The 21,966-nt window shown below is 35.8% G+C and overlaps 1 protein-coding gene across 1 annotated transcript in view; it reads right to left on the bottom strand.

Moving 5' to 3' along the window:
* Positions 1–8,598: 8,598 nt before the first annotated feature.
* Positions 8,599–21,966, bottom strand: part of LOC149802601 (uncharacterized) — a 30,397-nt gene continuing 17,029 nt past the window's right edge. The window contains exons 5-7 of the mRNA XM_089951880.1: positions 18,296–18,818; positions 15,662–15,818; positions 8,599–10,015 (exon numbers count right to left, since the gene is read on the bottom strand). Of these exons, the coding sequence (XP_089808006.1) occupies positions 9,787–10,015; positions 15,662–15,818; positions 18,296–18,818 (909 nt within the window). The 3' untranslated portion in view covers positions 8,599–9,786. The remainder of the gene's footprint in view (positions 10,016–15,661; positions 15,819–18,295; positions 18,819–21,966) is intronic.

The raw sequence follows: 21,966 nt of genomic DNA, 5'->3' as shown, positions 1-21,966 counted from the left end.
CTAGAAATGAAATGAACAGGTAATATCTATTTTGAGTACATGACCATGACTTTTGAGTTACTGACCCCAAAATCAAATAATATTCTACGGAATATACATGTATTGAGGTACATGGAAATCTACTCTTTAAAACTTAAATATGATATGGAAGTGAAATACAGATAAAATCATTTTTAGAAACGGCGACCTCCCCTTGGAGCATCTGCTCTAAAAATTAATGGGGTTCTTTCTTGAGCTAAACAACCTAAGAGTACCAAGTAGTGGTGGCATCTGCTAACAAAAACTTCAGTTATAATCCAGAAATGAAATGCAAAAGAATAATCTATTTTTAAAAACAGTGACCTTGACCTAGCAGCTCCTGATATAAAAATCAACAGGTTTCTCTTCCTCGGGCTAAGGGGAATGCATGTACCCAATTGCATTTAAATAAGTTCACTAAAACATACATTATCATCTGACAAACAACACTGATACCCACTTGCCTAACTACCCTGATGAACATTACCCTGCAACTTTTGTCCATGAGGTAAATTTAACTGATGATCTACTACAAAAATAATAAACACATATGTAACGTGTATTATTTGAATAATGTAGATAACAGTATACAAATTCCAGATTCTGGTGATCTTGATCACAATACACAACTTCCTGATCCAAAAGCAGGTGGCTCAATTGTCTGAGATCACTCATGTACCTGGTATCTGTCTAACAACCAAACACAAGAATAACTGGCCAAGAAACCCATGTCAGTAGGCCATTTTCTGTAGAAATTTCTCTCAATGCTATTCATTGCACACATGAAAACAATTGTTATTAAGGGTTCTTTATTTTCTATCTTTACACACATTTGAAAATGGAACAGGATCAATTGTCATGAAAGTCCTTTATACAGTGATTTCTTTTGTAAAACTAGATAAAATTATGATGAACGTTTTTTTTTTGATAAAAGTTGTTTAAATGTTTTTTAGTAATGTAACAATATTTGAATGTAGGTCAGCATCTTTTGTACCAACAATAAAGCCCCTCATGCCACTGTGATTTCTGTCAAATATGGTCAAGTTATATTTAGCATTTTTAAGAAGTAATCATTTCAAGAATTTTTTGCTTTTAATCTGGCCATATTCAAGCAGGAATGACATAGTTTGCAAAAGTATTGAATGCCCTCCAAGCCAGCATACTTTCTGTCATGTCTGGTCAAACTCTGAAGACCAATTATTCAAACACTTTTCTAGCTTTAGGAATGATGGCCATATGACGTTGAGCAGTTTTTCAGATGAAGTTCTTTAAAGATTTTCTGTTTTTTTAGTAATGACAGTCACATATGATCGAAAGTCACATATGATGGTTTATTCAGCATCATTTGTACAACTAAGTCCCTCAAACTATGATGAAGCCCCGAGTGGCAGAGTGGTCTAAAGCGTTTTCCGTTACGGATCACTGCCATCTCACCTCTGTCTGCGTGGGTTCGAGTCTCGGATTCGGCCAATGTGGGTATGTGAGAAAGCTTGCCTGTAGCTTCTTGTGGGTCGGTGGTTCTTTCTGGGGTTTTCCTGGGTTCTTCCTCCACCATTAATACTGGCCGCCATGTATAACCTATCATGTGCTGAAAAATGGCGTTAAACCCTACAGCAACAACAACAATCAAACCATGATGCTTTTTGTCAAATGTGGTCACACCCTACTGAACACTTCTTTTGCCATATATGATGGCAGATCAGCATCATTATGATTTGCATAATCTTCAAAGGCATTCATGCTGAGATACTTTCTGGCAAATTTCATTAAATTCTGTTCAGCAGTTTTTGTTAAACATTTAAAGCTAATTTGGTCTATTTTTAGCAACTGTGGCCATATTTAATATCAGCATCATCTGTATAACTTTCAAAGGTTTTTAAGCCATGATTCTGTCAAATTCTGTTGAGAAGTTGTTATAATCATGTTTATTACAAAGTCTTTTTTAAGTTTTAGTAAAAAGTGAGCATAACAGACAGAATTTTTAGAGAGTGTCAGGAGCTTAAGAATCTTGTAGTTAATCTTAATAAAAATTGTGGAGTAAGAAAGAGTATCAGATTAATGGCAGACAAGGCACAGGTTCCTGACAAAAATGAGTGCTATAAAAACAAGGATATATTATGGAAGTGGTAGATAGTGAAGCTCATTATCCACTTGATGAAGGCTTACAACAATTAAGAGTTGTGACCAGAAGTAATAGATTACATAATTTGGGCCTAGAAGATAGAACAGTAAAACAAGATAAAGATGGGACTAGGAAGTCTGAGGAGAATGATGCTCCAAGAACAGATCTGATAGGCAGATACACAAAAACCACTTTGACAAAACTACAAGAAGACGAATAAAGAAATAATCTACACACCCTTGCAGAATGAAGAGAGAGACCTAACACTAAAATAGCAAAATAAGGTCCAGCAGCATGGCATCACTGACTTACAGAATTCTTTAGTTTCATAATGGGCTGCAGTGCAGGTAATATCATCAGAGGAATGGTACAGGTACCCTTTTACCGTTGATTTTACCAATATGGTACAGGTACCCATTTACCCTTGATTTTACCAATATGGTACACGTACACTTTTACCCTTGATTTTACCAATATGGTACAGGTACACTTTTACTGTGGTTTTACCAATATGGTACAGGTACCCTTATACTGTTGATTTTACCAATATAGTACAGGTACCCTTTTACTCTTGATTTTACCAATATGGTACGCGTACACTTTTACCCTTGATTTTACCAATATGGTACAGGTACACTTTTACTGTGATTTTACCAATATGGTACAGGTACACTTTTACTGTGATTTTACCAATATGGTACAGGTACACTTTTACTGTTGATATTACTAATATGGTACAGGTACCCTTATACTGTTGATTTTACTAATATGGTACAGGTACACATTTACCATTGATTTTACCAATATGGTACAGGTACCCTTATACTGTTGATTTTACCAATATGGTACAGGTACACTTTTACTGTGATTTTACCAATATGGTACAGGTACACTTTTACTCTTGATTTTACCAATATGGTACAGGTACACTTTTACTGTGGTTTTACCAATATGGTACAGGTACCCTTATACTGTTGATTTTACCAATATGGTACAGGTACCCTTTTACTCTTGATTTTACCAATATGGTACAGGTACACTTTTACCCTTGATTTTACCAATATGGTACAGGTACACTTTTACTGTGGTTTTACCAATATGGTACAGGTACACTTTTACTGTGATTTTACCAATATAGTACAGGTACCCTTTTACTGTGATTTTACCAATATGGTACAGGTACACTTTTACTGTTGATATTACTAATATGGTACAGGTACCCTTATACTGTTGATTTTACTAATATGGTACAGGTACCCTTTTACTCTTGATTTTACCAATATGGTACAGGTACACGTTTACTGTGATTTTACCAATATGGTACAGGTACACTTTTACTGTACATGTAATTTTACCAATATGGTACAGGTACACTTTTACTGTAATTTTACCAATATGGTACGCGTACACTTTTACTGTGATTTTACCAATATGGTACAGGTACACTTTTACTGTTGATATTACTAATATGGTACAGGTACACATTTACCATTGATTTTACCAATATGGTACAGGTACACTTTTACTGTGATTTGACCAATATGGTACAGGTACCCTTATACTGTTGATTTTACTAATATGGTACAGGTACACATTTACCATTGATTTTACCAATATGGTACAGGTACACTTTTACTGTGGTTTTACCAATATGGTACAGGTACACTTTTACTGGGGCCTTGAGTGGCCAAGTGGTCTAAAGTGCTCACCGTTACAGATCACTGCCATCTCACCACTGTACTGAATGTGGGTACATGAGAAAGCTTGATGGTAGCTTCTCATGGGTTGGTGGTTCTTTCCCAGGTTTTTCTGGGTTTTTCCTCTAGCACTGATACTGGCCGCCATGTATAGCATATCTTGTGCTGAATAATGGCATTAAACCCCACAACAACAACAACCTATTTACCGTTGATTTTACCAATAAGGTACAGGTACACTTTTACCATCGATTTTACCTAGATGTCTAAACAGAAGACTTGATACTGATGCATATCTGTATACTGAATGGTCACATGGAAATAAGAAAACCAAAGAAAAGACAACAGAAATTTTATTGGTTAGAAATAAACAAGACATTAATAACTGGGTAATGAAATGTGATATGTGCACTGAAACAAAACTCCTGCATATAATACCATGTGCACCATTGGGGTATATGTGAGTTGGTACACCACTTGACAGGCTAGAGGTAAACATATTAGGGTCTTAAAAATGAAGCACAAGAGGAAACCATTACATTTTAGTAGTAACAGACCAAATGGGTTGAATTGTTTCCCTAACCAGATCAAACTGATGAAATGTGTGCGCAAACGATACTGAATGAGGTTGTTGCAAGACACAGGTGTCTGATATCCATACATTCATTTCAAAAGAGAACTTATGAGAGTGTAAATTTTTCATTGCTATGCAGAATGTTGGAAATATTTTTTTTAAAATAGAACCATGGCAAGAAACAGCAGTGAGTTTTAACCAAACAATACTTTGGATGATGAACCTGTCCAAAGTTACAGCTGACATAGCAGGGTCCTTTTGTTGTGGTGAAAAGACTAAATGATCCAAATTATATATTCCAGAAGAATCAACATGAAGAAAAGAAAACAGTCAACCACAACAAGATGAAACCTTACCTGGTGATAAGATAAATAAACAGCATCAGAAATCAGATGCATACTTGTTAAAAAAATATATTTTTTGCAAAGCAGAAACAGGGTTTATCACTTTCTTTCAGTCAGTGTGACTTGACATAAACATCTGCATTTCATGTTTTCCCCCACTCTCCCCCGCCCCCAATCATATTGTCATAAGAAATTATCGTTTATGTTTGTGTTCCTGACTGGATGATTGAGTAACATGAAAGCCTACAAAGAAGGTTTCTATGTTGATTCTATTTTTCCATGTTGATTCTTCTGGAGTATACAATTCAGATCATTTAACCTTTTCACCACAACAAAAATTTAATTGACCAATCAGTTGAAAGCAAGTCTGAAAATAAGTAGACACATGATTTTCAATCCGAGAAGCAAAAGAGGCAGACTACCTGGTGCCCTTTTTGTGCTGACTCTGCGATTACCACCTTTAAAGATCTTCAGGATCATAGTCGTCATTTAGGGGAACATTGAGTCATCATTGAAGGGTGTAAGAAGAGTGGTATGATAAATGATGAGAAGAAATGTTATGCAATAAATAACAAGCCATATTTTCCATTGGAAGGAAGGACACTTTAAAATATAACTGGAGACATCAGCAAAATATTGGGATGATAGAAAATGCTCCTACTGTGTGTGCCACCTCAGACATGTCTCTTCCACCCCAGCTAATGAGTCAACACAAAGCACAACAGGGAATGACTGAGGATATTACCACAACTCAGAGCTTGCAAGATCATATCAATGAAGATATAATTCCCCAACTTCTACTCCAGGAAGACAACCAAGTAGACAATACAAGCTCAGAAACATCTACTTTAGCAGACAACAGTCTTAACCACTCACAGGCATCTAAATGTAGTTGTGGCCTGGCTGGGCAGAGTATTATCAATGATATAAAACAGACATTGGACTTAATGATACAACATATTATCACAAATAACAAGGTGCTGGAACTAATCAACATCTTGCAGAAACAGGCAGAAGTATACAAGATCTCATCAAGAGTGTACAAGAACTTAAGGCTAGAATGACTGTCATTAACCAGACATGAAGGCAGTAAAGGTTCAGGTCACCACAAGTTGTACCTCGCAACAAGAACTTAAGGCTAGAATGACTGTCAGTAACCAGACATGAAGGCAGTAAAGGTTCAGGTCGCCACCAGTCACACCTCGTACAAGAACCAGGACCATACAAGAACTTAAGGCTAGAATGACTGTCAATAACCAGACATGGAGCCAGTCAAGGTCCAGGTCACCATGAGTTGTACCTAGCAACAAGAACCTAAGGCTAGAATGACCATCATTAACCAGACACAGAGGCAAACAAGGTCCAGGTCGCCATGAGTTGTACCTCACACAAGCACCAATGAGATCAATACCAGTCAGACAACAGAAAGGGAAGCAGATAGTATGAATATGTGAACCAGGAATAGTTTTATTTATATTCTGGTTGCTACAGTGTTACAAATAAATAAAGTAATAAAATTTGAAAATAAAGAGGATAGTTTTTATTACTACAGTTAAGTGTTTGTGAGGATACTACATGTCAAGCAGAGGGTAATGTAACAGATGGAATTTCTCTAATCTTTATATTTGATGACAGTGTGAAACACTATAATCTACAATGTTTAAGATCACCACAATTCACAAAATATATTTTTTTCTCATTTTAGTTTTCTTTTCTAATTTATACATTTTTTTCAGATAGGAAGAAAAAAGTTACAGTTAAGACTAATGAAGGTTGCAGGAACTGTCAGATAATTACACACAATATGTGTATATGTGTGTGTGATCTAATGACAATTTCGAAGGATGTATTTGCAAGTTTTACACAATAAGGAGAAGTTTCATAGATTGGAGGCGATTGGAGAGATCATATTTAATTACTAGCTACAACATTTAATAGACGTCATTAATTCTTTTAGAAAATACTGGGCTTCACTTGATCCATGACTGTGCTTAGCTGTCATAGGTCAATGCCATTGCCATTTATAGTTCACTGAGTATGCGAAGGATAGGTCTGTAGAAAACACCTGTAAGTTATCAAACTGCAGTTCAGAGACAGATTTTTGATAAAATTTTAATAAAGTATTTTCCCCTGATGACAATTTCACCAAATATATCTCTTTAGTTGCAAATAATTATCAAGTTTGCATAGATTTCTAGTCTCAAGACTGGTTACAGTTTTCCAACAATTTTCCAAGTTCTCCAACATCCATCACTTTTCCAACAGTCTTCCAACTTTCGACAATTTTCCAGCAAAATTCCAACTAAGTGGTATTTAAGGTCTGGAAATATTCAAATCAGTAGCCAGCAAGTTAGTGCACAAGCAATGAGACAACTGAGAGTCTGAAATGCAAATTCCTTGGGTAGGTACTGTGGCTTGCAACAAGTTTCAGAGTCAATATAGCAAGACATGGGTGTCTACATTCATTTTTAGAGTTCAGTCACTTCAATAATTTATTTAGTATTTATCTAGAATTATTTTTATCGCATTAACAATTTTGCTAGTTAATGAATTTTAAGATACATATAGCTACTACTGTAAATTTAGTACATACATATAAAACATCAATTTCTCATATTATTCTAACATTACTAATTTCTTTTCTTCTGTACTTCGGGGCCCCGAGTGGCCGAGTGGTCCAAAGCGCTCTTCGTTACAGATCACTGCCATCTCACCTCTGCCTGCGTGGGTTCGAGTCTAGGATTCGGCCAATGTGGGTATGTGAGAAAGCTTGCCAGTAGCTTCTCGTGGGTCAGTGGTTCTTTCCGGGGTTTTCCCGGGTTCTTCCTCCACCATTAATACTAGCCGCCATGTATAGCCTATCATGTGCTGAAAAATGGCGTTAAACCCTACAACAACAACAACTTCTGTACTTCCTCTAGGATCCATTTTCATGAGTTTAAAATATCAATATATTCAATACTTAGTTCCTGTCCTCTGAGAAGATTTGCCAGCAACTCCCAGATGTATAAATGTAAAAGAGTTTGCCTTGACATCAGAATACATTGCAGTTATATAACTTAATTTGGCTGAACACTGGTAACATTTTCTCACCACAAATCGCCTCTTATTACTAATTTGTACGTGGTCATTGATTTTCACATATGCTTTTACTAAAATTAATTGTGTGTGGTCATTGAATGAGCCCATTTTCTCTTCACATACTATGTTTTTACTAGTAAAGATTGTGTGATCATTGGATGAAAATAATTATCTCCTCATATCACACCTATTCAATTCCATAAATGAATGTGTGATCATTGAATGTATATATTTATCTTCAAATATCACACTTTCTTAGAATGAAACTCTCAATCGGATGAACTTGTGTGCATTTGTCAAACGAACATAATTTTCCTCCAGATACCACACCAAACTTCAAGTAGCAGTCCTTTAGGAAACAGTCAATGACAAGTTGTCTCCACTAATCTATTTTCATTTTCTGCCCAAGACTGCCCAACATTGTTAATTATATGAAGAAGGAGAATCTTCTCAATAGTAGCATCACCTTTCCACACATTCATTAAGAAATGATAAACTGAGTAGGACTCAAGTTGCACATACAGAATTTTTGTGTTATTTTTTCCTGCACATCAGTGACTGCAAGCAAGAATAAAACTCAACCATACAAGAAAATTACCCAAATATCAGACCCGATGTTAAAGTTCTCATCTCCACCACGATGAAGTATTTCCATGAATCTAGGTGATTACCGATTATTCAATTTATTACTGTATATTTTCTTTCAATTTTGCAACTTGAATAAATGCAACCAGTGGGCAAACAAAGGTCCAAAGTCTGTCATTCTTTCGAACCAGTTTATTGCATAAGGTGTCTTTAACAAATAAAGTGTTAGTAGCATCTTTGGTTTTATTAAAAAGTCGTCAGAAATAAAATACAAACGGTCAAAAACCGTTATACATCACTGGTACGAATCTGAAAAGTCTTATGTCATGATTCTTTCCATAAAAATTTGAAGAATTCTGTCAAGTGATTGTTTAAAGAAAGTTTTTAAATGTTTTTTTCTATTATACCGTCATAGCTGATGACAAATCTGCATCATCTGTAAAAACTTGAAAGGCCTTCATCTAATGATGCTTTCTTTTACTTATAAAATGGCTTTGTGGTTTTTGTGAAGTTAAAATTAAAACTGTTGATGGACATTCAAATGATGAATGCAGGGCCACACCATCAGCTCACTCAACCTTATGGCCATGTGAACTAAAACAAATTTAAAAGTTTTACTTTCTTTTTTAACTGGAAACTTCTGGATAAGGACAATCAAGATCATATGCAAAATTACAAAATATCACAGAAATTAGCACTTAAGCAGCGAGTAAAGCTTTAAAAGGTTTAAGCCTTAAAATGTAAGCAATGTATCCTTCACTAAATGTGTGCATATCAAACAGTATTTTTTTTCTTCTGCATCATGCAATGAAAATTAAGTCACAAGATAGATGTATTAATTCTGCACCATTGTCCATCTACTGACAAGGATCTATTCAGGCCAGCAGTCACTGTTAATGGCCAATTATTATGTCCAGGATCTTGATGGAACAAGAATTTCAAATCAAGCATGGTATATTCATGTAACTAGGGATGGTCAAACATTTTCAACACCATAGGCCATATGGACCAATGATGTAAAGTTTGTGGGCCTCGCATAAATATACAAATAATTATAAAACCAACTTTTTATAGATGCATGGGCCACAAAAAAATGACTTGTGGGCCACTTTTGGCCCTTAGGCCTGCAGGTGGACCACTCGGATGTAACTTAAAGACATGCTATGATATCTGTGGTACTTTCCTCTAAATGCATTTACTACAGAAGTACCTTTGATCATTGCACTTTCATTCATTCTCTCTTAAAGCTCCTACACTAATATTAGCACAGATGTTCATCGTTTTACATTTTACCTTCACCGACAACAGCTCAAACTCTGTGAAGATATGACTGACTTCATCATTTTATAAACATGTGAAAGTAGGTCAATTAAACACCCGTTTTGCGGTGTCAAGCAATACCTCCATCACACTGTCATAGTATTTTCTCTTGGAATCCATTAAATCAAGACAGAGTTCATAGTGGTCACACATAGGAATGATCCTAACACTAACATCAGCAAATATATCTGTTAGTGCATCACCAAACTTGGTTGTTGATGTAAGTGGAACAACATAATCTTCTGTTCCATGTAGCAGAACAAATTTGGGTAAACTGAAAAGAAAACAAAACATGAAACTTTAGCATGTTTGGTCTTGGGGAAGTCATATAAAATATTTATATGTCTCACTACGTATTTATCAGATGATGTTGGTTTGCAATAAAATGTATTTTCAATATGAACGAGTAAGCCTCTTTTTTCACATGAATGGTTAAGACCAATTACTGTCCTTTTTACATATATGGCTGCAAAATACATTGCATGACTGATTATAATTGATTTCATCACATAAAAAACCTGAACAAGTTTTTTGCAGACTATAAGCATTCGACTGGCATCTTTTGCTGAAAACTTTCACATGGTCGACACCACAAAAATACATGTACATTTTGGAAGTCTGTTTGTACTTAAAAATTAAACCTACAGGTACTTAATTCTTAAGTTTATATGATTACAGTTTAACTCCAAACATATTTAAATAATTTAGAAGTTTGTGTTTGGTTAAAGTCCAAACACATGAATCTTATTCAGATGTTTATGACATGTATGTTTAATTTCTAACTCCAAATGCATGCATCTAATTCAGAAGTTTATGTAAGGTTAAGATTAACCAAATACATGTACTTAATTCAGGAATTTGCATGGTTAAGGTTAACTTGAAATACATGTACCGATTTCAGAAGTTCACATGTGCTTAAGGTTAACCCCAAATACTGGTACTTAATTTAGAAGTTCACGCATTGTCAAGTTTCCAAGGACAAGAAATGAAAAGTGCTGAGAGACAGTAAAGCTTGAAGCACAAACGAGAAATGTGTTTATGGAACACAAATGCCCCTCAATAGTGTCAGATTGACAGATGGACGAATCAACATGAGTAACACCAATGCCCCTCAATAGCATTATATGGACAATGTTATTATTATTATTGCTTTGACCTGCTACCCTAACAATAAGAACTGCCAAAGTTCCAAATTTGATATATTTTAGCCTTTGAGTTACAGTAACAATGTGACTGTAGTATGGTGAGTACAAGAGCAATAAAAAGTGTTTGCACATAGATTTACATGATATTCCTTAATCTAACAATGCCTTTCTCATGAAGCAGATGTTTAGTGCATAGATTCAGCAGTCAACTCCCGTCACTGTTTAAAGCAGGGAGAAACTACTGTTTGGTTAGGAAACACCTGACAGAAAGCAGGCAACCATTAGCTACACAAAGACATTTCTAAAGAAACTTTGGCATGGGGAAATCAGAATGGCCATTCTGACCAGGTGACTGCTATGTCAAGTGGCCATTTGAACAGGTTTTAATGGACATATAAATTCCAGAAATCAATGACATTTCTTCCACCCTACCAAAAACAACAAAAATTAACACAAATAAATGAAACATTTAACCAGTTATGTACCATACTGTATATTATCCTTGCAACTATACCATGTAACAACTGTACAATATGTCATCATTACAACTGTACCATATAACATTATAAGTCTACTGTATTATAATCATTACAAACTGTATTATAATCATTACAAACTGTATTATGTAACAACTGTACATGTAATTATTATAAACAGTAACATGGAGGAACTGTACTAGATGTAATCATAACAACTGTCATGTCAAAGCTGTACTAATGTAATCCTTACAAATGTACCAAATAACAAATGTATAATTTTCACTATTTGTAATTATTGTAACTGTACTATGTAAGAACTGTACCATATACAACCATTACATTGATATCGTGTATGAAATGTACAATAATCATTATAACTTTACCATGGAAGAACTTTTCTATATGTAACTATTACAACTGTACTTAGAAACCTCATTCAAATCCCTATTAATTCGTCAAGCTTTGTGTTAACTATCCATGACTTACCACTGCACATTGCATTATTTAATTCCCAGTCTGTAGGACCACTGGAAAAGCTCAAAGAAACAGTTAATTTTATCAATGATCAGAATATCGATATCTTTTTCCTGAAAGAAACATGGCTAAAAATATCAGGCGATGAGCCCAAGTGTATGGATCTAACACCCACCAGTTACTCCATCAAGTCATTCACCTGCACTCTCATGGTGGTGGAATTGCTGTCATCGAAAAAAACTCCAATATCAAACGTCATAACCACACTTTAACCTTCGATTTCTAGCACACATCATTTGAACTAATCTAAACCATGCTCACACTGGAACAAAGGTCAGTCCATTTCTTCTGCCTCAACCATCCTCCTCCTAGTAGAAAAAAACAAGCTGACTGAATCTCTCTTTATGAAGCAGTTTCCGAATGTCCTGGAGTAAGGAAATTCTATAGTTGGCAACCTGATTATTTTTGGAGATTTCAACTTTCACTCTGACTGTCCTGGAAACCCATACACATAAAAACTCATAGATTCCTTTCAGGTTTTCAACCTCAAACGGTCAGTTACCCAACCCACCCATATACATGGTCACATTTTAGACTGGATTCTTCATAGACCGAATGATAATATTTTACAGTCCTCCCTGGTGTCCCACGAACTTGCATCAGATCACCTCTGCATTGTATGCCATCTTGACGTATCAATCCCTAACCCTCCACCTTTATTTGCTAGTAAAAGAAACTTCTGTATGATAAATAGAACCCAGCTAAAGCATGACATTCAAGTAAACCTAACAACTTGGTTACCTCATACAGCAGAACAACTTGATAACTGCCTACATTCATGGCTTGACAAACATGCCCCAGCAACCAAGTGCAGAGTATCAATTAAAAAGTGTTCACAGTAGTATAGCAGTGTTAGGGACCAGCTACACACTGCTAAAAGAGACTGCTGTAAAGCTGAGAAGCTTTGGTTTTTCACCAGACTCACTATTCATAAGCAAATCTATGAAGATGCTAAGAAGGATGTCACAAACATAGTCCATACAGCAAAATCAGCCCACTATAGTACTAAGATCACGGAAAGTTCCAGCTGCAAAGAGCTCTTTGAGATTACTAACAAGCTAATGTCAAGGAACAAATCTACACCACTTCCAACTACCTTCTCTCCAGTCGATCTTCCGGACATGTTAGCAAATTTTTTCTGTTACAAAGTACAAACCATTAGAGATAAGCTTGACACCACAATTTCAATTGACTCGTCATCACCATACAGTTGCGATACAGAATTTCAGCGGCAACTGTTAGCAGCATCTGAACTTGTCTCTATGGATTTAGTACATACAATCGTGATGAAGAGTGCATCAAACTCATGTGAACTTGACCTGATTCCAACATCACTGCTGCCTGAGTGCTTAGATCCGATATTGCCTTCACTAACTGATGATTTTAACACCTCTCTCTCATCCAGGGGATTCCCATCATTTTTAAAAACTGCCATTGTAAAGCCACTGCTGAAGAAACCAACACTTGACCATAACGATTTAAAGAACTTCCACACAGTTTCTAATCTCCCAATCATGTCAAAAATATTAGAAAATGTTGTTCTATCCCAACTTGTATTTCATCTGAATTCAAACAGTCTTTTCAGTAATGTACAGTTGGCACATCGCCCTTGCCACAGTACTGAAACTACTCTTCTGAAAGTAGTTAATGACATTCTCTCTGCTTTGGAAAGCAAGAAGATTACAGTCCTCACCCTCCCTGATTTGTCTGAAGCACTGAACACAATGACCATCACATATTACTTCACCGTCTCCAGCATGTATTTGGCATTCACGATATAGCCTTTTTGTGGTTCAAGTCCTACTTGGTCAAGAGGACACTAATTGTATCTGTAAATGGAATACACTCCAACCCAGTTGATTTATGTTGTGGTGTTCCACAGGGGTCTGTTCTTGGACTTGTTCTCTTCATTCCATACTCAGCCAGTCTCAAGTGTCATAAATCATCATCCAGTGTCTCACCAACTGTATGCTGATGACACCCAAATATACAAATCTAGCCACCCAACTGAAGTTGATGCTACCATCCAAGGTGTAGAAAGGTGTATTTCCGATGTGAAATCATTGATGACATGTAAAAAGCTGCAGATGAATGATGATAAAACTGAGGCCATTCTGATTACAACACAAAGACTTTCTCATTCACATCCTTTACCTCAAACAATAAATATCTAGAAACACCAACATTAAATTCACACTGTCAGTGCGTAATCTAGGTGTTACTCTCGACAGTACTCTCTCATTGCACCAACACGTCATGAACATTTGCAAGGATGCATATCTTAAGCTGAGATGCATCAGCTCCATTCGCAAATAGATTTTAGTTGATGCCACTAAAACACTTGTGTGTTCCTTAGTACTTTCAAGACTGGACTATTGTAACTCAATTCTGCCTGGTTTGTCTCAATTTCTACTCCAGAAACTTCGGAAATTTCAAAATACAGCTGCTTTGATCATCTTTTTGGTACCACAATCAAAGATCACCTCATCCCCCCTAATCTGTACCCTATACTGGCTATACGTTCGATCCAGAATCAAACACAAAATTTGTTCTCTGTGCTACGTTTCACTGATGGACTCCAGTCCAACATACCTATCTGACCCCAACCATGTGTACACACCAGCAAGATACTTAAGCTCCTCTTCTGACAATCGTATTCTCATTATTCCCACTATGAAAATGAAGCCATATGGACAGCATTCTTTTGCATACCAGGGCCCAGCGATGTGGAACTAACTGCCCACTGAACTCAGGCACAAAGACACAGTGACCTCATTCAAGAGCGCTCTTAAAACTCATCTATTTTAATTGCAAGAACAGACTTAAAGACCTATTAATGTTTCCTCACCTTAAATATTTTCAGCATGTTTTCTGTTTTCTGATTTCATGGTGTTTGTTTTTTGTAATCATATCATTTTATAGGTCCAATGTTGTAAAGCGCTTAGCACTTCTAAAGATTAGGCGCTATCCAATGTCCTCATTATTATTATTATTATTATTACCTGTAATCAGTAGAACTGTACCATGTAAAACTGTACTATATGTAATGATGACAGTTATACCATTTAAGAACTCTACAGTACCATGTTGTAATGATTATATATCTTGTATGTAATCAGTACAGCTATACCATATAAGAATTGTACTATACGCAATCACTACAATTATACCATGTAAGAACTGTACTATATATAAACATTACAACTGTACCATGAAAGAAAGGCAATATATATAATCATTACAAATGTACCATCTAAGAACTGTACTATAACCATTACACATGTATCATATATAAACTATAATGTAATCACTTTAACATTTCTCATTTTGTCTAAATTGGCCTAGGTCTATTACTTTAAGAGGCCAGCTCCAAATGTGGTGAGATGGCAGTTATCAGTAAAAGCAAACTCTTTAGACCACTCTGCCACCTAAATAAGCAGACATGCATGTCTACCAAATTCTATTTGTCTACATGATGAGTCTTTTTGCTAAAACTGTACTCAAACAGTTTTCATTATTAAAAAAAGTCCAACAAAGTTAGAAATGATTTTAAAAATTGATAAACTCTATTAGTTGCATGAAGGACTAAATCAAAATGGCCACAAAAAGAAAGAAAAAAGATGGTAAAAATAGAAAAGGAGGCAAAGGAATAAGAAAAGAGAGAAGACGGTGATCAAAATGATAATTGTGATAATGATGATGATGATAATGCAAATGATGAAAATAAAAACATATATGACTGAATATTTTAAACAGCTCTACCTGACACTTCTAGACAGATTCTTAACAATATAGGATGGGGAGAATCTATCAAAGTGCTCCTGTCCATACATTGCCCGAGCCATGCTGGATACATCTTCCACACCTCTTCCGCTCTCATGAAGGAAATGATCAGCAATATTATAAACACCAGCTAGCCCTAAAGAAGATAAAAGTTAATTATCCTGCTATCATATTTTAATGCAATGTATTTTCCCTGAATTAAAATCAGTTTGTTTTTCTCTTTTTCTTTACCAAGTCTAAATGTTGTTCTAATGATCTACATAATATTTCTATGTAGCTGCACATTAGTCCTCCACAGGAATTCCAAAATTGTAATGATTCTTGCAGGATATCTTGTCATAGTACAGCCATATATTTGTGAAATTTAAAATAAAATCATTCCAAGGAGACATAGCACTATAGCTAGAAAGAACAGAGTGATAAACCTAATTACTGAATGATCAGACTGAAAATTATTGAAAATACGGACAAATTTACCATTTTTAGTTCTGTATCTGCTGACGCTTTTGTATTATCATTATTTTATATTGATTCAATGGTTTCCTCTGAAATTAATTATTTATTAAAAAGATCATGTTTGCTTTAAAAATAATATACAAACTTGACCAAACAACATTATTTTATTGCACTCTAATGTTTTTGAAAATCAATTATTGACAACAAGCAGATGGGCTACCTTAATAATCTGCAACACCTAATTGTCAGTCATTTCCAGTAAAATCAGATGGTGAAGTTTTATTTAACCTGGTCACCAAATAAGTCTTGGAGGATGATAATAAAAGTTTGTTCTTAAAGTGTGATGTGCTGTCACACAATATAAATAAAAAAATGTCATGTTATAGGGATTTTGATAAATCCAGGAAATAAACTTTCACACCTGTTTTGTCTTGTGCTTTGTGTACAGTGTGTTTAAAGTCAGTATACTATATAAAATTTCTGCTGTGCTTTTTTCTTCTTCTTAAAGCATAATCTTTGCATATCTAAAATATATAAACTCATTTGGACAAATAACTCCCCATGCATTCTAATCACACTTTCACCTGAAAATACTAGCAGTAACTCTTATGTTAATAATGGGAGATAATTCTAAGGAGCACCTGACCTTCAACTACGGATTATGTACTTGAGACACACCCACCATAACATGATGTGTCACACTAAAACACAATGATTTATTCCTAAAGCCCCTGACACAATCACATTTTGTAAAATTATCCTTGGCACAGTTTATACAGTAAATTGTCATAGAGGCAATTAAAAGGCAAAGAAGTCAGATATAAACAACCACCATTTCACGCATTACTTAAATGACTAACAATAACTAGGGCGATGAGTTAAGTCCATTGAAGACTGCTGTAGGATTCCCCATTATGCTAATTTGCAAACGTAAATTTCACAAAGTGGAACAACCCAATGTGTCTTAAGTATTGGCAAGTCACTGAGATGCATGTTGAAGAACAAACACTATTACACATCACTGACATGAATTATCATGTTTTAATGTTTAAGTCATCTGTGTTAAAGATTATTGGTTAGTCTGTGAACAGCAACAATGTTTTTTCATACAAAAAATGCAAAACATGATTATTTTAATTGGAATAGTGTTCAACTGTGGTTCATTTTTGAAGGGAAAATGTCATAACATAGCTGTGTTTTAAGAAACAACAAGCCATCATCAAAGCAAGTAAAGTCAAACAAAACTAAATTTCAGAACCTCTGGTTGACAGAGTTTGTGAAGCAAAGCAGCAAGAGGGAGTATTTCATTGTTTGCACACACTGCAAAAAGACACAGTTATTCTGGAATGTATGACATCTGTCAACATAGCAGCAACACCAGTAACATTGGAAAAAGCCAGCAGGCAGAAATAAACATCCAGATTAGTTCTCTTTATTATTTTTCATCATCTTAATGTTGTTAAAATAAAATCTATTAATCAACACATGTTTCTGAGGCTGATTTTAACCATGAAATAGACTGATTGAAAGACAGTAATTAGGAAACTCAACCAACACTGCATCACCCCTTTCCACCACTTTTGAGCTTCCGACAGCAGCAATGACTGCATCTAATTAGGAATATATTCTGCCATCCAATATATTTTAAAGACAGAAACCTGGCGTAACTAGTGTACATACAGAAATATGATGTTATTGTTTTATTCAATGTCAATCTGGTTGTGATTATGCAAGTGTTTGCACATGTGTATATGTGTCAATGATATTTGACAATATTTAGACATCGGATTGGCACCATTTTCATTTAGGACCAACAAGGCATCATAAGATGTCTTTTAGTGAAACCCTCATGTTCATAATACCATCTATTCATAAGGAGTAACAAAAACAAGAATTTGAAGATGGTCCCTGTGGCGCCATATTGGATATCTGTGCAGCAGTATTTTCATTTAGGACCAACCAGGCCTTGCATATCAAGTTTCATGATAATTCTCATAGTAGTTTGGAAAGAGTAGGGATGAAGTTTGATAAATGTAACAACAGATGATAGATATTGGACAACTGGCCTTCAGAAAAATTCTTCTGGTCTATAACCAGTAGATCTAAAAATGAAAAATCTGGATAATTAATGCACACACTTCAGAAAAAGATACTTACCTATAACAGCTCTAACACATTTACATAGATCTACTAATGTTGGAGGGGGATCTGATCCTTTCCGCTGAACTGTCACCACAGAGTCATTATCATCATCTTCCTCTTCCTCCCTTTCCTCCTGTTCTTCTTGTCCCTCATCAGACTTGAGTAACTTTCCACCTGCAGTGGTGTCAACTTCTACAGCCTCTTGCTCGCCATTTTTCATCCCATTTAAAACTTCAAACATGCTTGCAGCATTATTAAAATCATTACTGGCTGCTCCCTTTTCATCAGTGTCATTGACAACACAAAATGACCCAGAAGAGGCAGAACTTACTTCCAATATGTCAAATTTCTCCTGCCTGGAGTTGTCTCCACTTGCATGTCTGCCAGTGAAGTGTTGTTCCTCAAAACGGAGAGATCTGGCTAGGACTGGTTGTTTCTGGGATGATCCAGTTTGAACCAGTTCATCATGCAGTAGCTCAAGGACTGTCATTGCACACAGATGAGCACCAGAAGAATGACCAACAAGCATGATGTTGTTCTGAAAAACAATGTTATAAAAATTCCTTATCTTCATCTCATTTTGTTTCCCAAATTATGTAACCAGTGTTACATCATTCACTTAACTGTATGGAAATTAAATGATCAAAATATAGGTTGTTTTGGATGCAAGTCAGAATCCAGATAAGAATATTATCTGAAAACCTCCACAGACCATGATAATACTTCAATATACAGCCTTGCACCATTAATCCAACCTTTGTTTTGACATTAAAATGTTAACCCTGGAAGTGTTGGCTTGTTTTTGCAAGTCACTTATACTAATTACAGTATCAACATGTCAGTCAAACCCTAAAACATGCCAATACCTATGGACCACAAATAAATACCATCAATAGCAGTATCACCAAATGTCAGTCAAACTTTAAAACATGCCAATACCTATGGACCACAAATCAATACCATCAATAGCAGTATCACCATATGTCAGTCAAACCCTAATACATGCCAATACCTATGGACCACAAATCAATACCATCAATAGCAGTATCACCATATGTCAGTCAAACCCCAATACATGCCAATAGCTATGGACCACAAATCAATACCATCAATAGCAGTATCACCATATGTCAGTCAAACCCCAATACATGCCAATACCTATGGACCACAAATCAATACCATCAATAGCAGTATCACCATATGTCAGTCAAACCCTAATACATGCCAATACCTATGGACCACAAATCAATACCATCAATAGCAGTATCACCATGTGTCAGTCAAACCCTAATACATGCCAATACCTATGGACCACAAATCAATACCATCAATAGCAGTATGACATGTCAGTCAAACCCCAATACATGCCAATACCTATGGACCACAAATCAATACCATCAATAGCAGTATCACCATATGTCAGTCAAACCCCAATACATGCCAATACCTATGGACCACAAATCAATACCATCAATAGCAGTATCACCATATGTCAGTCAAACCCTAATACATGCCAATACCTATGGACCACAAATCAATACCATCAATAGCAGTATCACCATGTGTCAGTCAAACCCTAATACATGCCAATACCTATGGACCACAAATCAATACCATCAATAGCAGTATCACCATATGTCAGTCAAACCCTAATACATGCCAATACCTATGGACCACAAATCAATACCATCAATAGCAGTATCACCATGTGTCAGTCAAACCCTAATACATGCCAATACCTATGGACCACAAATCAATACCATCAATAGCAGTATCACCATATATCAGTCAAACCCTAATACATGCCAATACCTATGGACCACAAATCAATACTATCAATAGCAGTATCACCATATATCAGTCAAACCCTAAAACATGCCAATACCTATGGACCACAAATCAATACCATCATTAGCAGTATCACCATATATCAGTCAAACCCTAAAACATGCCAATACCTATGGACCACAAATCAATATCATCAATAGCAGTATCACCAAATGTCAGTCAAACCCTAAAACATGCCAATACCTATGGACCACAAATCAATACTATCAATAGCAGTATCACCAAATGTCAGTCAAACCCTAAAACATGCCAATACCTATGGACCACAAATCAATACCATCAATAGCAATGGTGTGATCCCTCACTAGATTTATTTATCCACAGGAAGCTTGTTGGATATTCTGGCCTACTAATGTCTGTCTGTCTGTCTGTCACTCTGCTGGCTGAATAAATGCTATATTTCAATTGGTCATGCTGGAGGCCCAATAAAAAATGAATTCACCTGAAACATACCTGTCATATATTTCTCGCAAACTGACATCAGCCCATCCAAGGGCTATCATTGAGTAGGGTCTAAAGCAATGGTACTCATGTTTGACAACAAAATTTGAAGAATGGACATTTTGGGGCCATGACTACTACATATGATGCTGAATGCTGGAAATCCAAATAAATATAATAATGCAGGTCAAGTCTGATATAAGTCCAACAATCCTTGTTTAAGTAATGCTGCAGAAACCAAAGTCAGGAAGACAATCTAAATGGTAATATGGAATGCTGGAAATGAAATTAAGTTAAAGGTCTCATCTATACCATCCAACTATCTTTATCAAAGTAAAACTAGAAACCAAACTCATAAGGGCAGCCAAACAGAAAGCAACAATTCCTGTACATGTCAAGGAATGGTGAAAATTAAACTAATTCAAGGTCTTGTCAACACAAAGGTTCATGTTGAATATGGTTTCACTTCTTAAAAAAGTCCTTAGTTAAGTTTTGCTACAGAAACAAAAGTTAAGAGGATGGCAAATTAAATCCATAACTCCGCAAAATGATCTTTTGGAATGATGAAAAGCAAATTCGCTCAAGGTCTCATCAGCATGAAGTTACACACTAAATTTGGTTGAAATCCAACAATCCTTGGTAAAGTTAGGCCAAAGAAACCAAAACGAAATTGGACAAGCAATCATCTGCCACAGCTCCTGTAAATGATGCTGTGGAATGCAGATAAATGAACTCATATGAGGTTTGATGAATACAAAGCCACAAACCAAATTCCAGCAAACCTCTGTAAAGCTGAGCTACAGTGATCAAAATTAGGGAGACAGGCAACTGGGGAGCATACATACTGTGAATGACTGCATGGAATGCTACAAGTAAAATTATTCAAGGTCTCAAGTCAAACATGGCTGAAATCCAATAAATCTTGGATAAGTTATACTGCAGAAACCCAAGTCAGGATGGCAGGCAATCAGAGGGCATAACTCTTGGAAATGACATGATAAAATAATGGAAATGGAATTCATTCAATGCCTCACATATATAGAGCTATGTGGATAATTTGAATGAAATCCAATGATCCTTGGTAAAGCTGCATTGCTGCCACAAAAGTTATGACAGGCAATAGGTGTAACAGCTCTTCTTAATGATGCCAAAGAATGCTGGGAATCAAATTATTTCAAGGTCAGACCAATATCTACTTGCATGCCAGTAATGTGGAAACCAAACTACTGAGAGACAGATGAATGGACATGATAACCAGAGGGCTCCAATGAGTTTGTCAAGTGGAACTAAAGCTGTCAGAATTTTAGGAAACATCTACTAGCACCAGTCAATCATAATGATCAGTTACCCATATCAAAGGGAAGTTACATTACATGTGTACCTGAACTGATTTACTG

Source organism: Sinohyriopsis cumingii, chromosome 3 (genome assembly GCF_028554795.1).
Source record: "Sinohyriopsis cumingii isolate HCF-2022 chromosome 3, ASM2855479v2, whole genome shotgun sequence".
NCBI classification, from domain to species: domain Eukaryota; kingdom Metazoa; phylum Mollusca; class Bivalvia; order Unionida; family Unionidae; genus Sinohyriopsis; species Sinohyriopsis cumingii.
The sequence above is the reverse complement of the archived record's forward strand: the minus strand, read 5'-3'. Positions and strand labels throughout refer to the sequence as shown.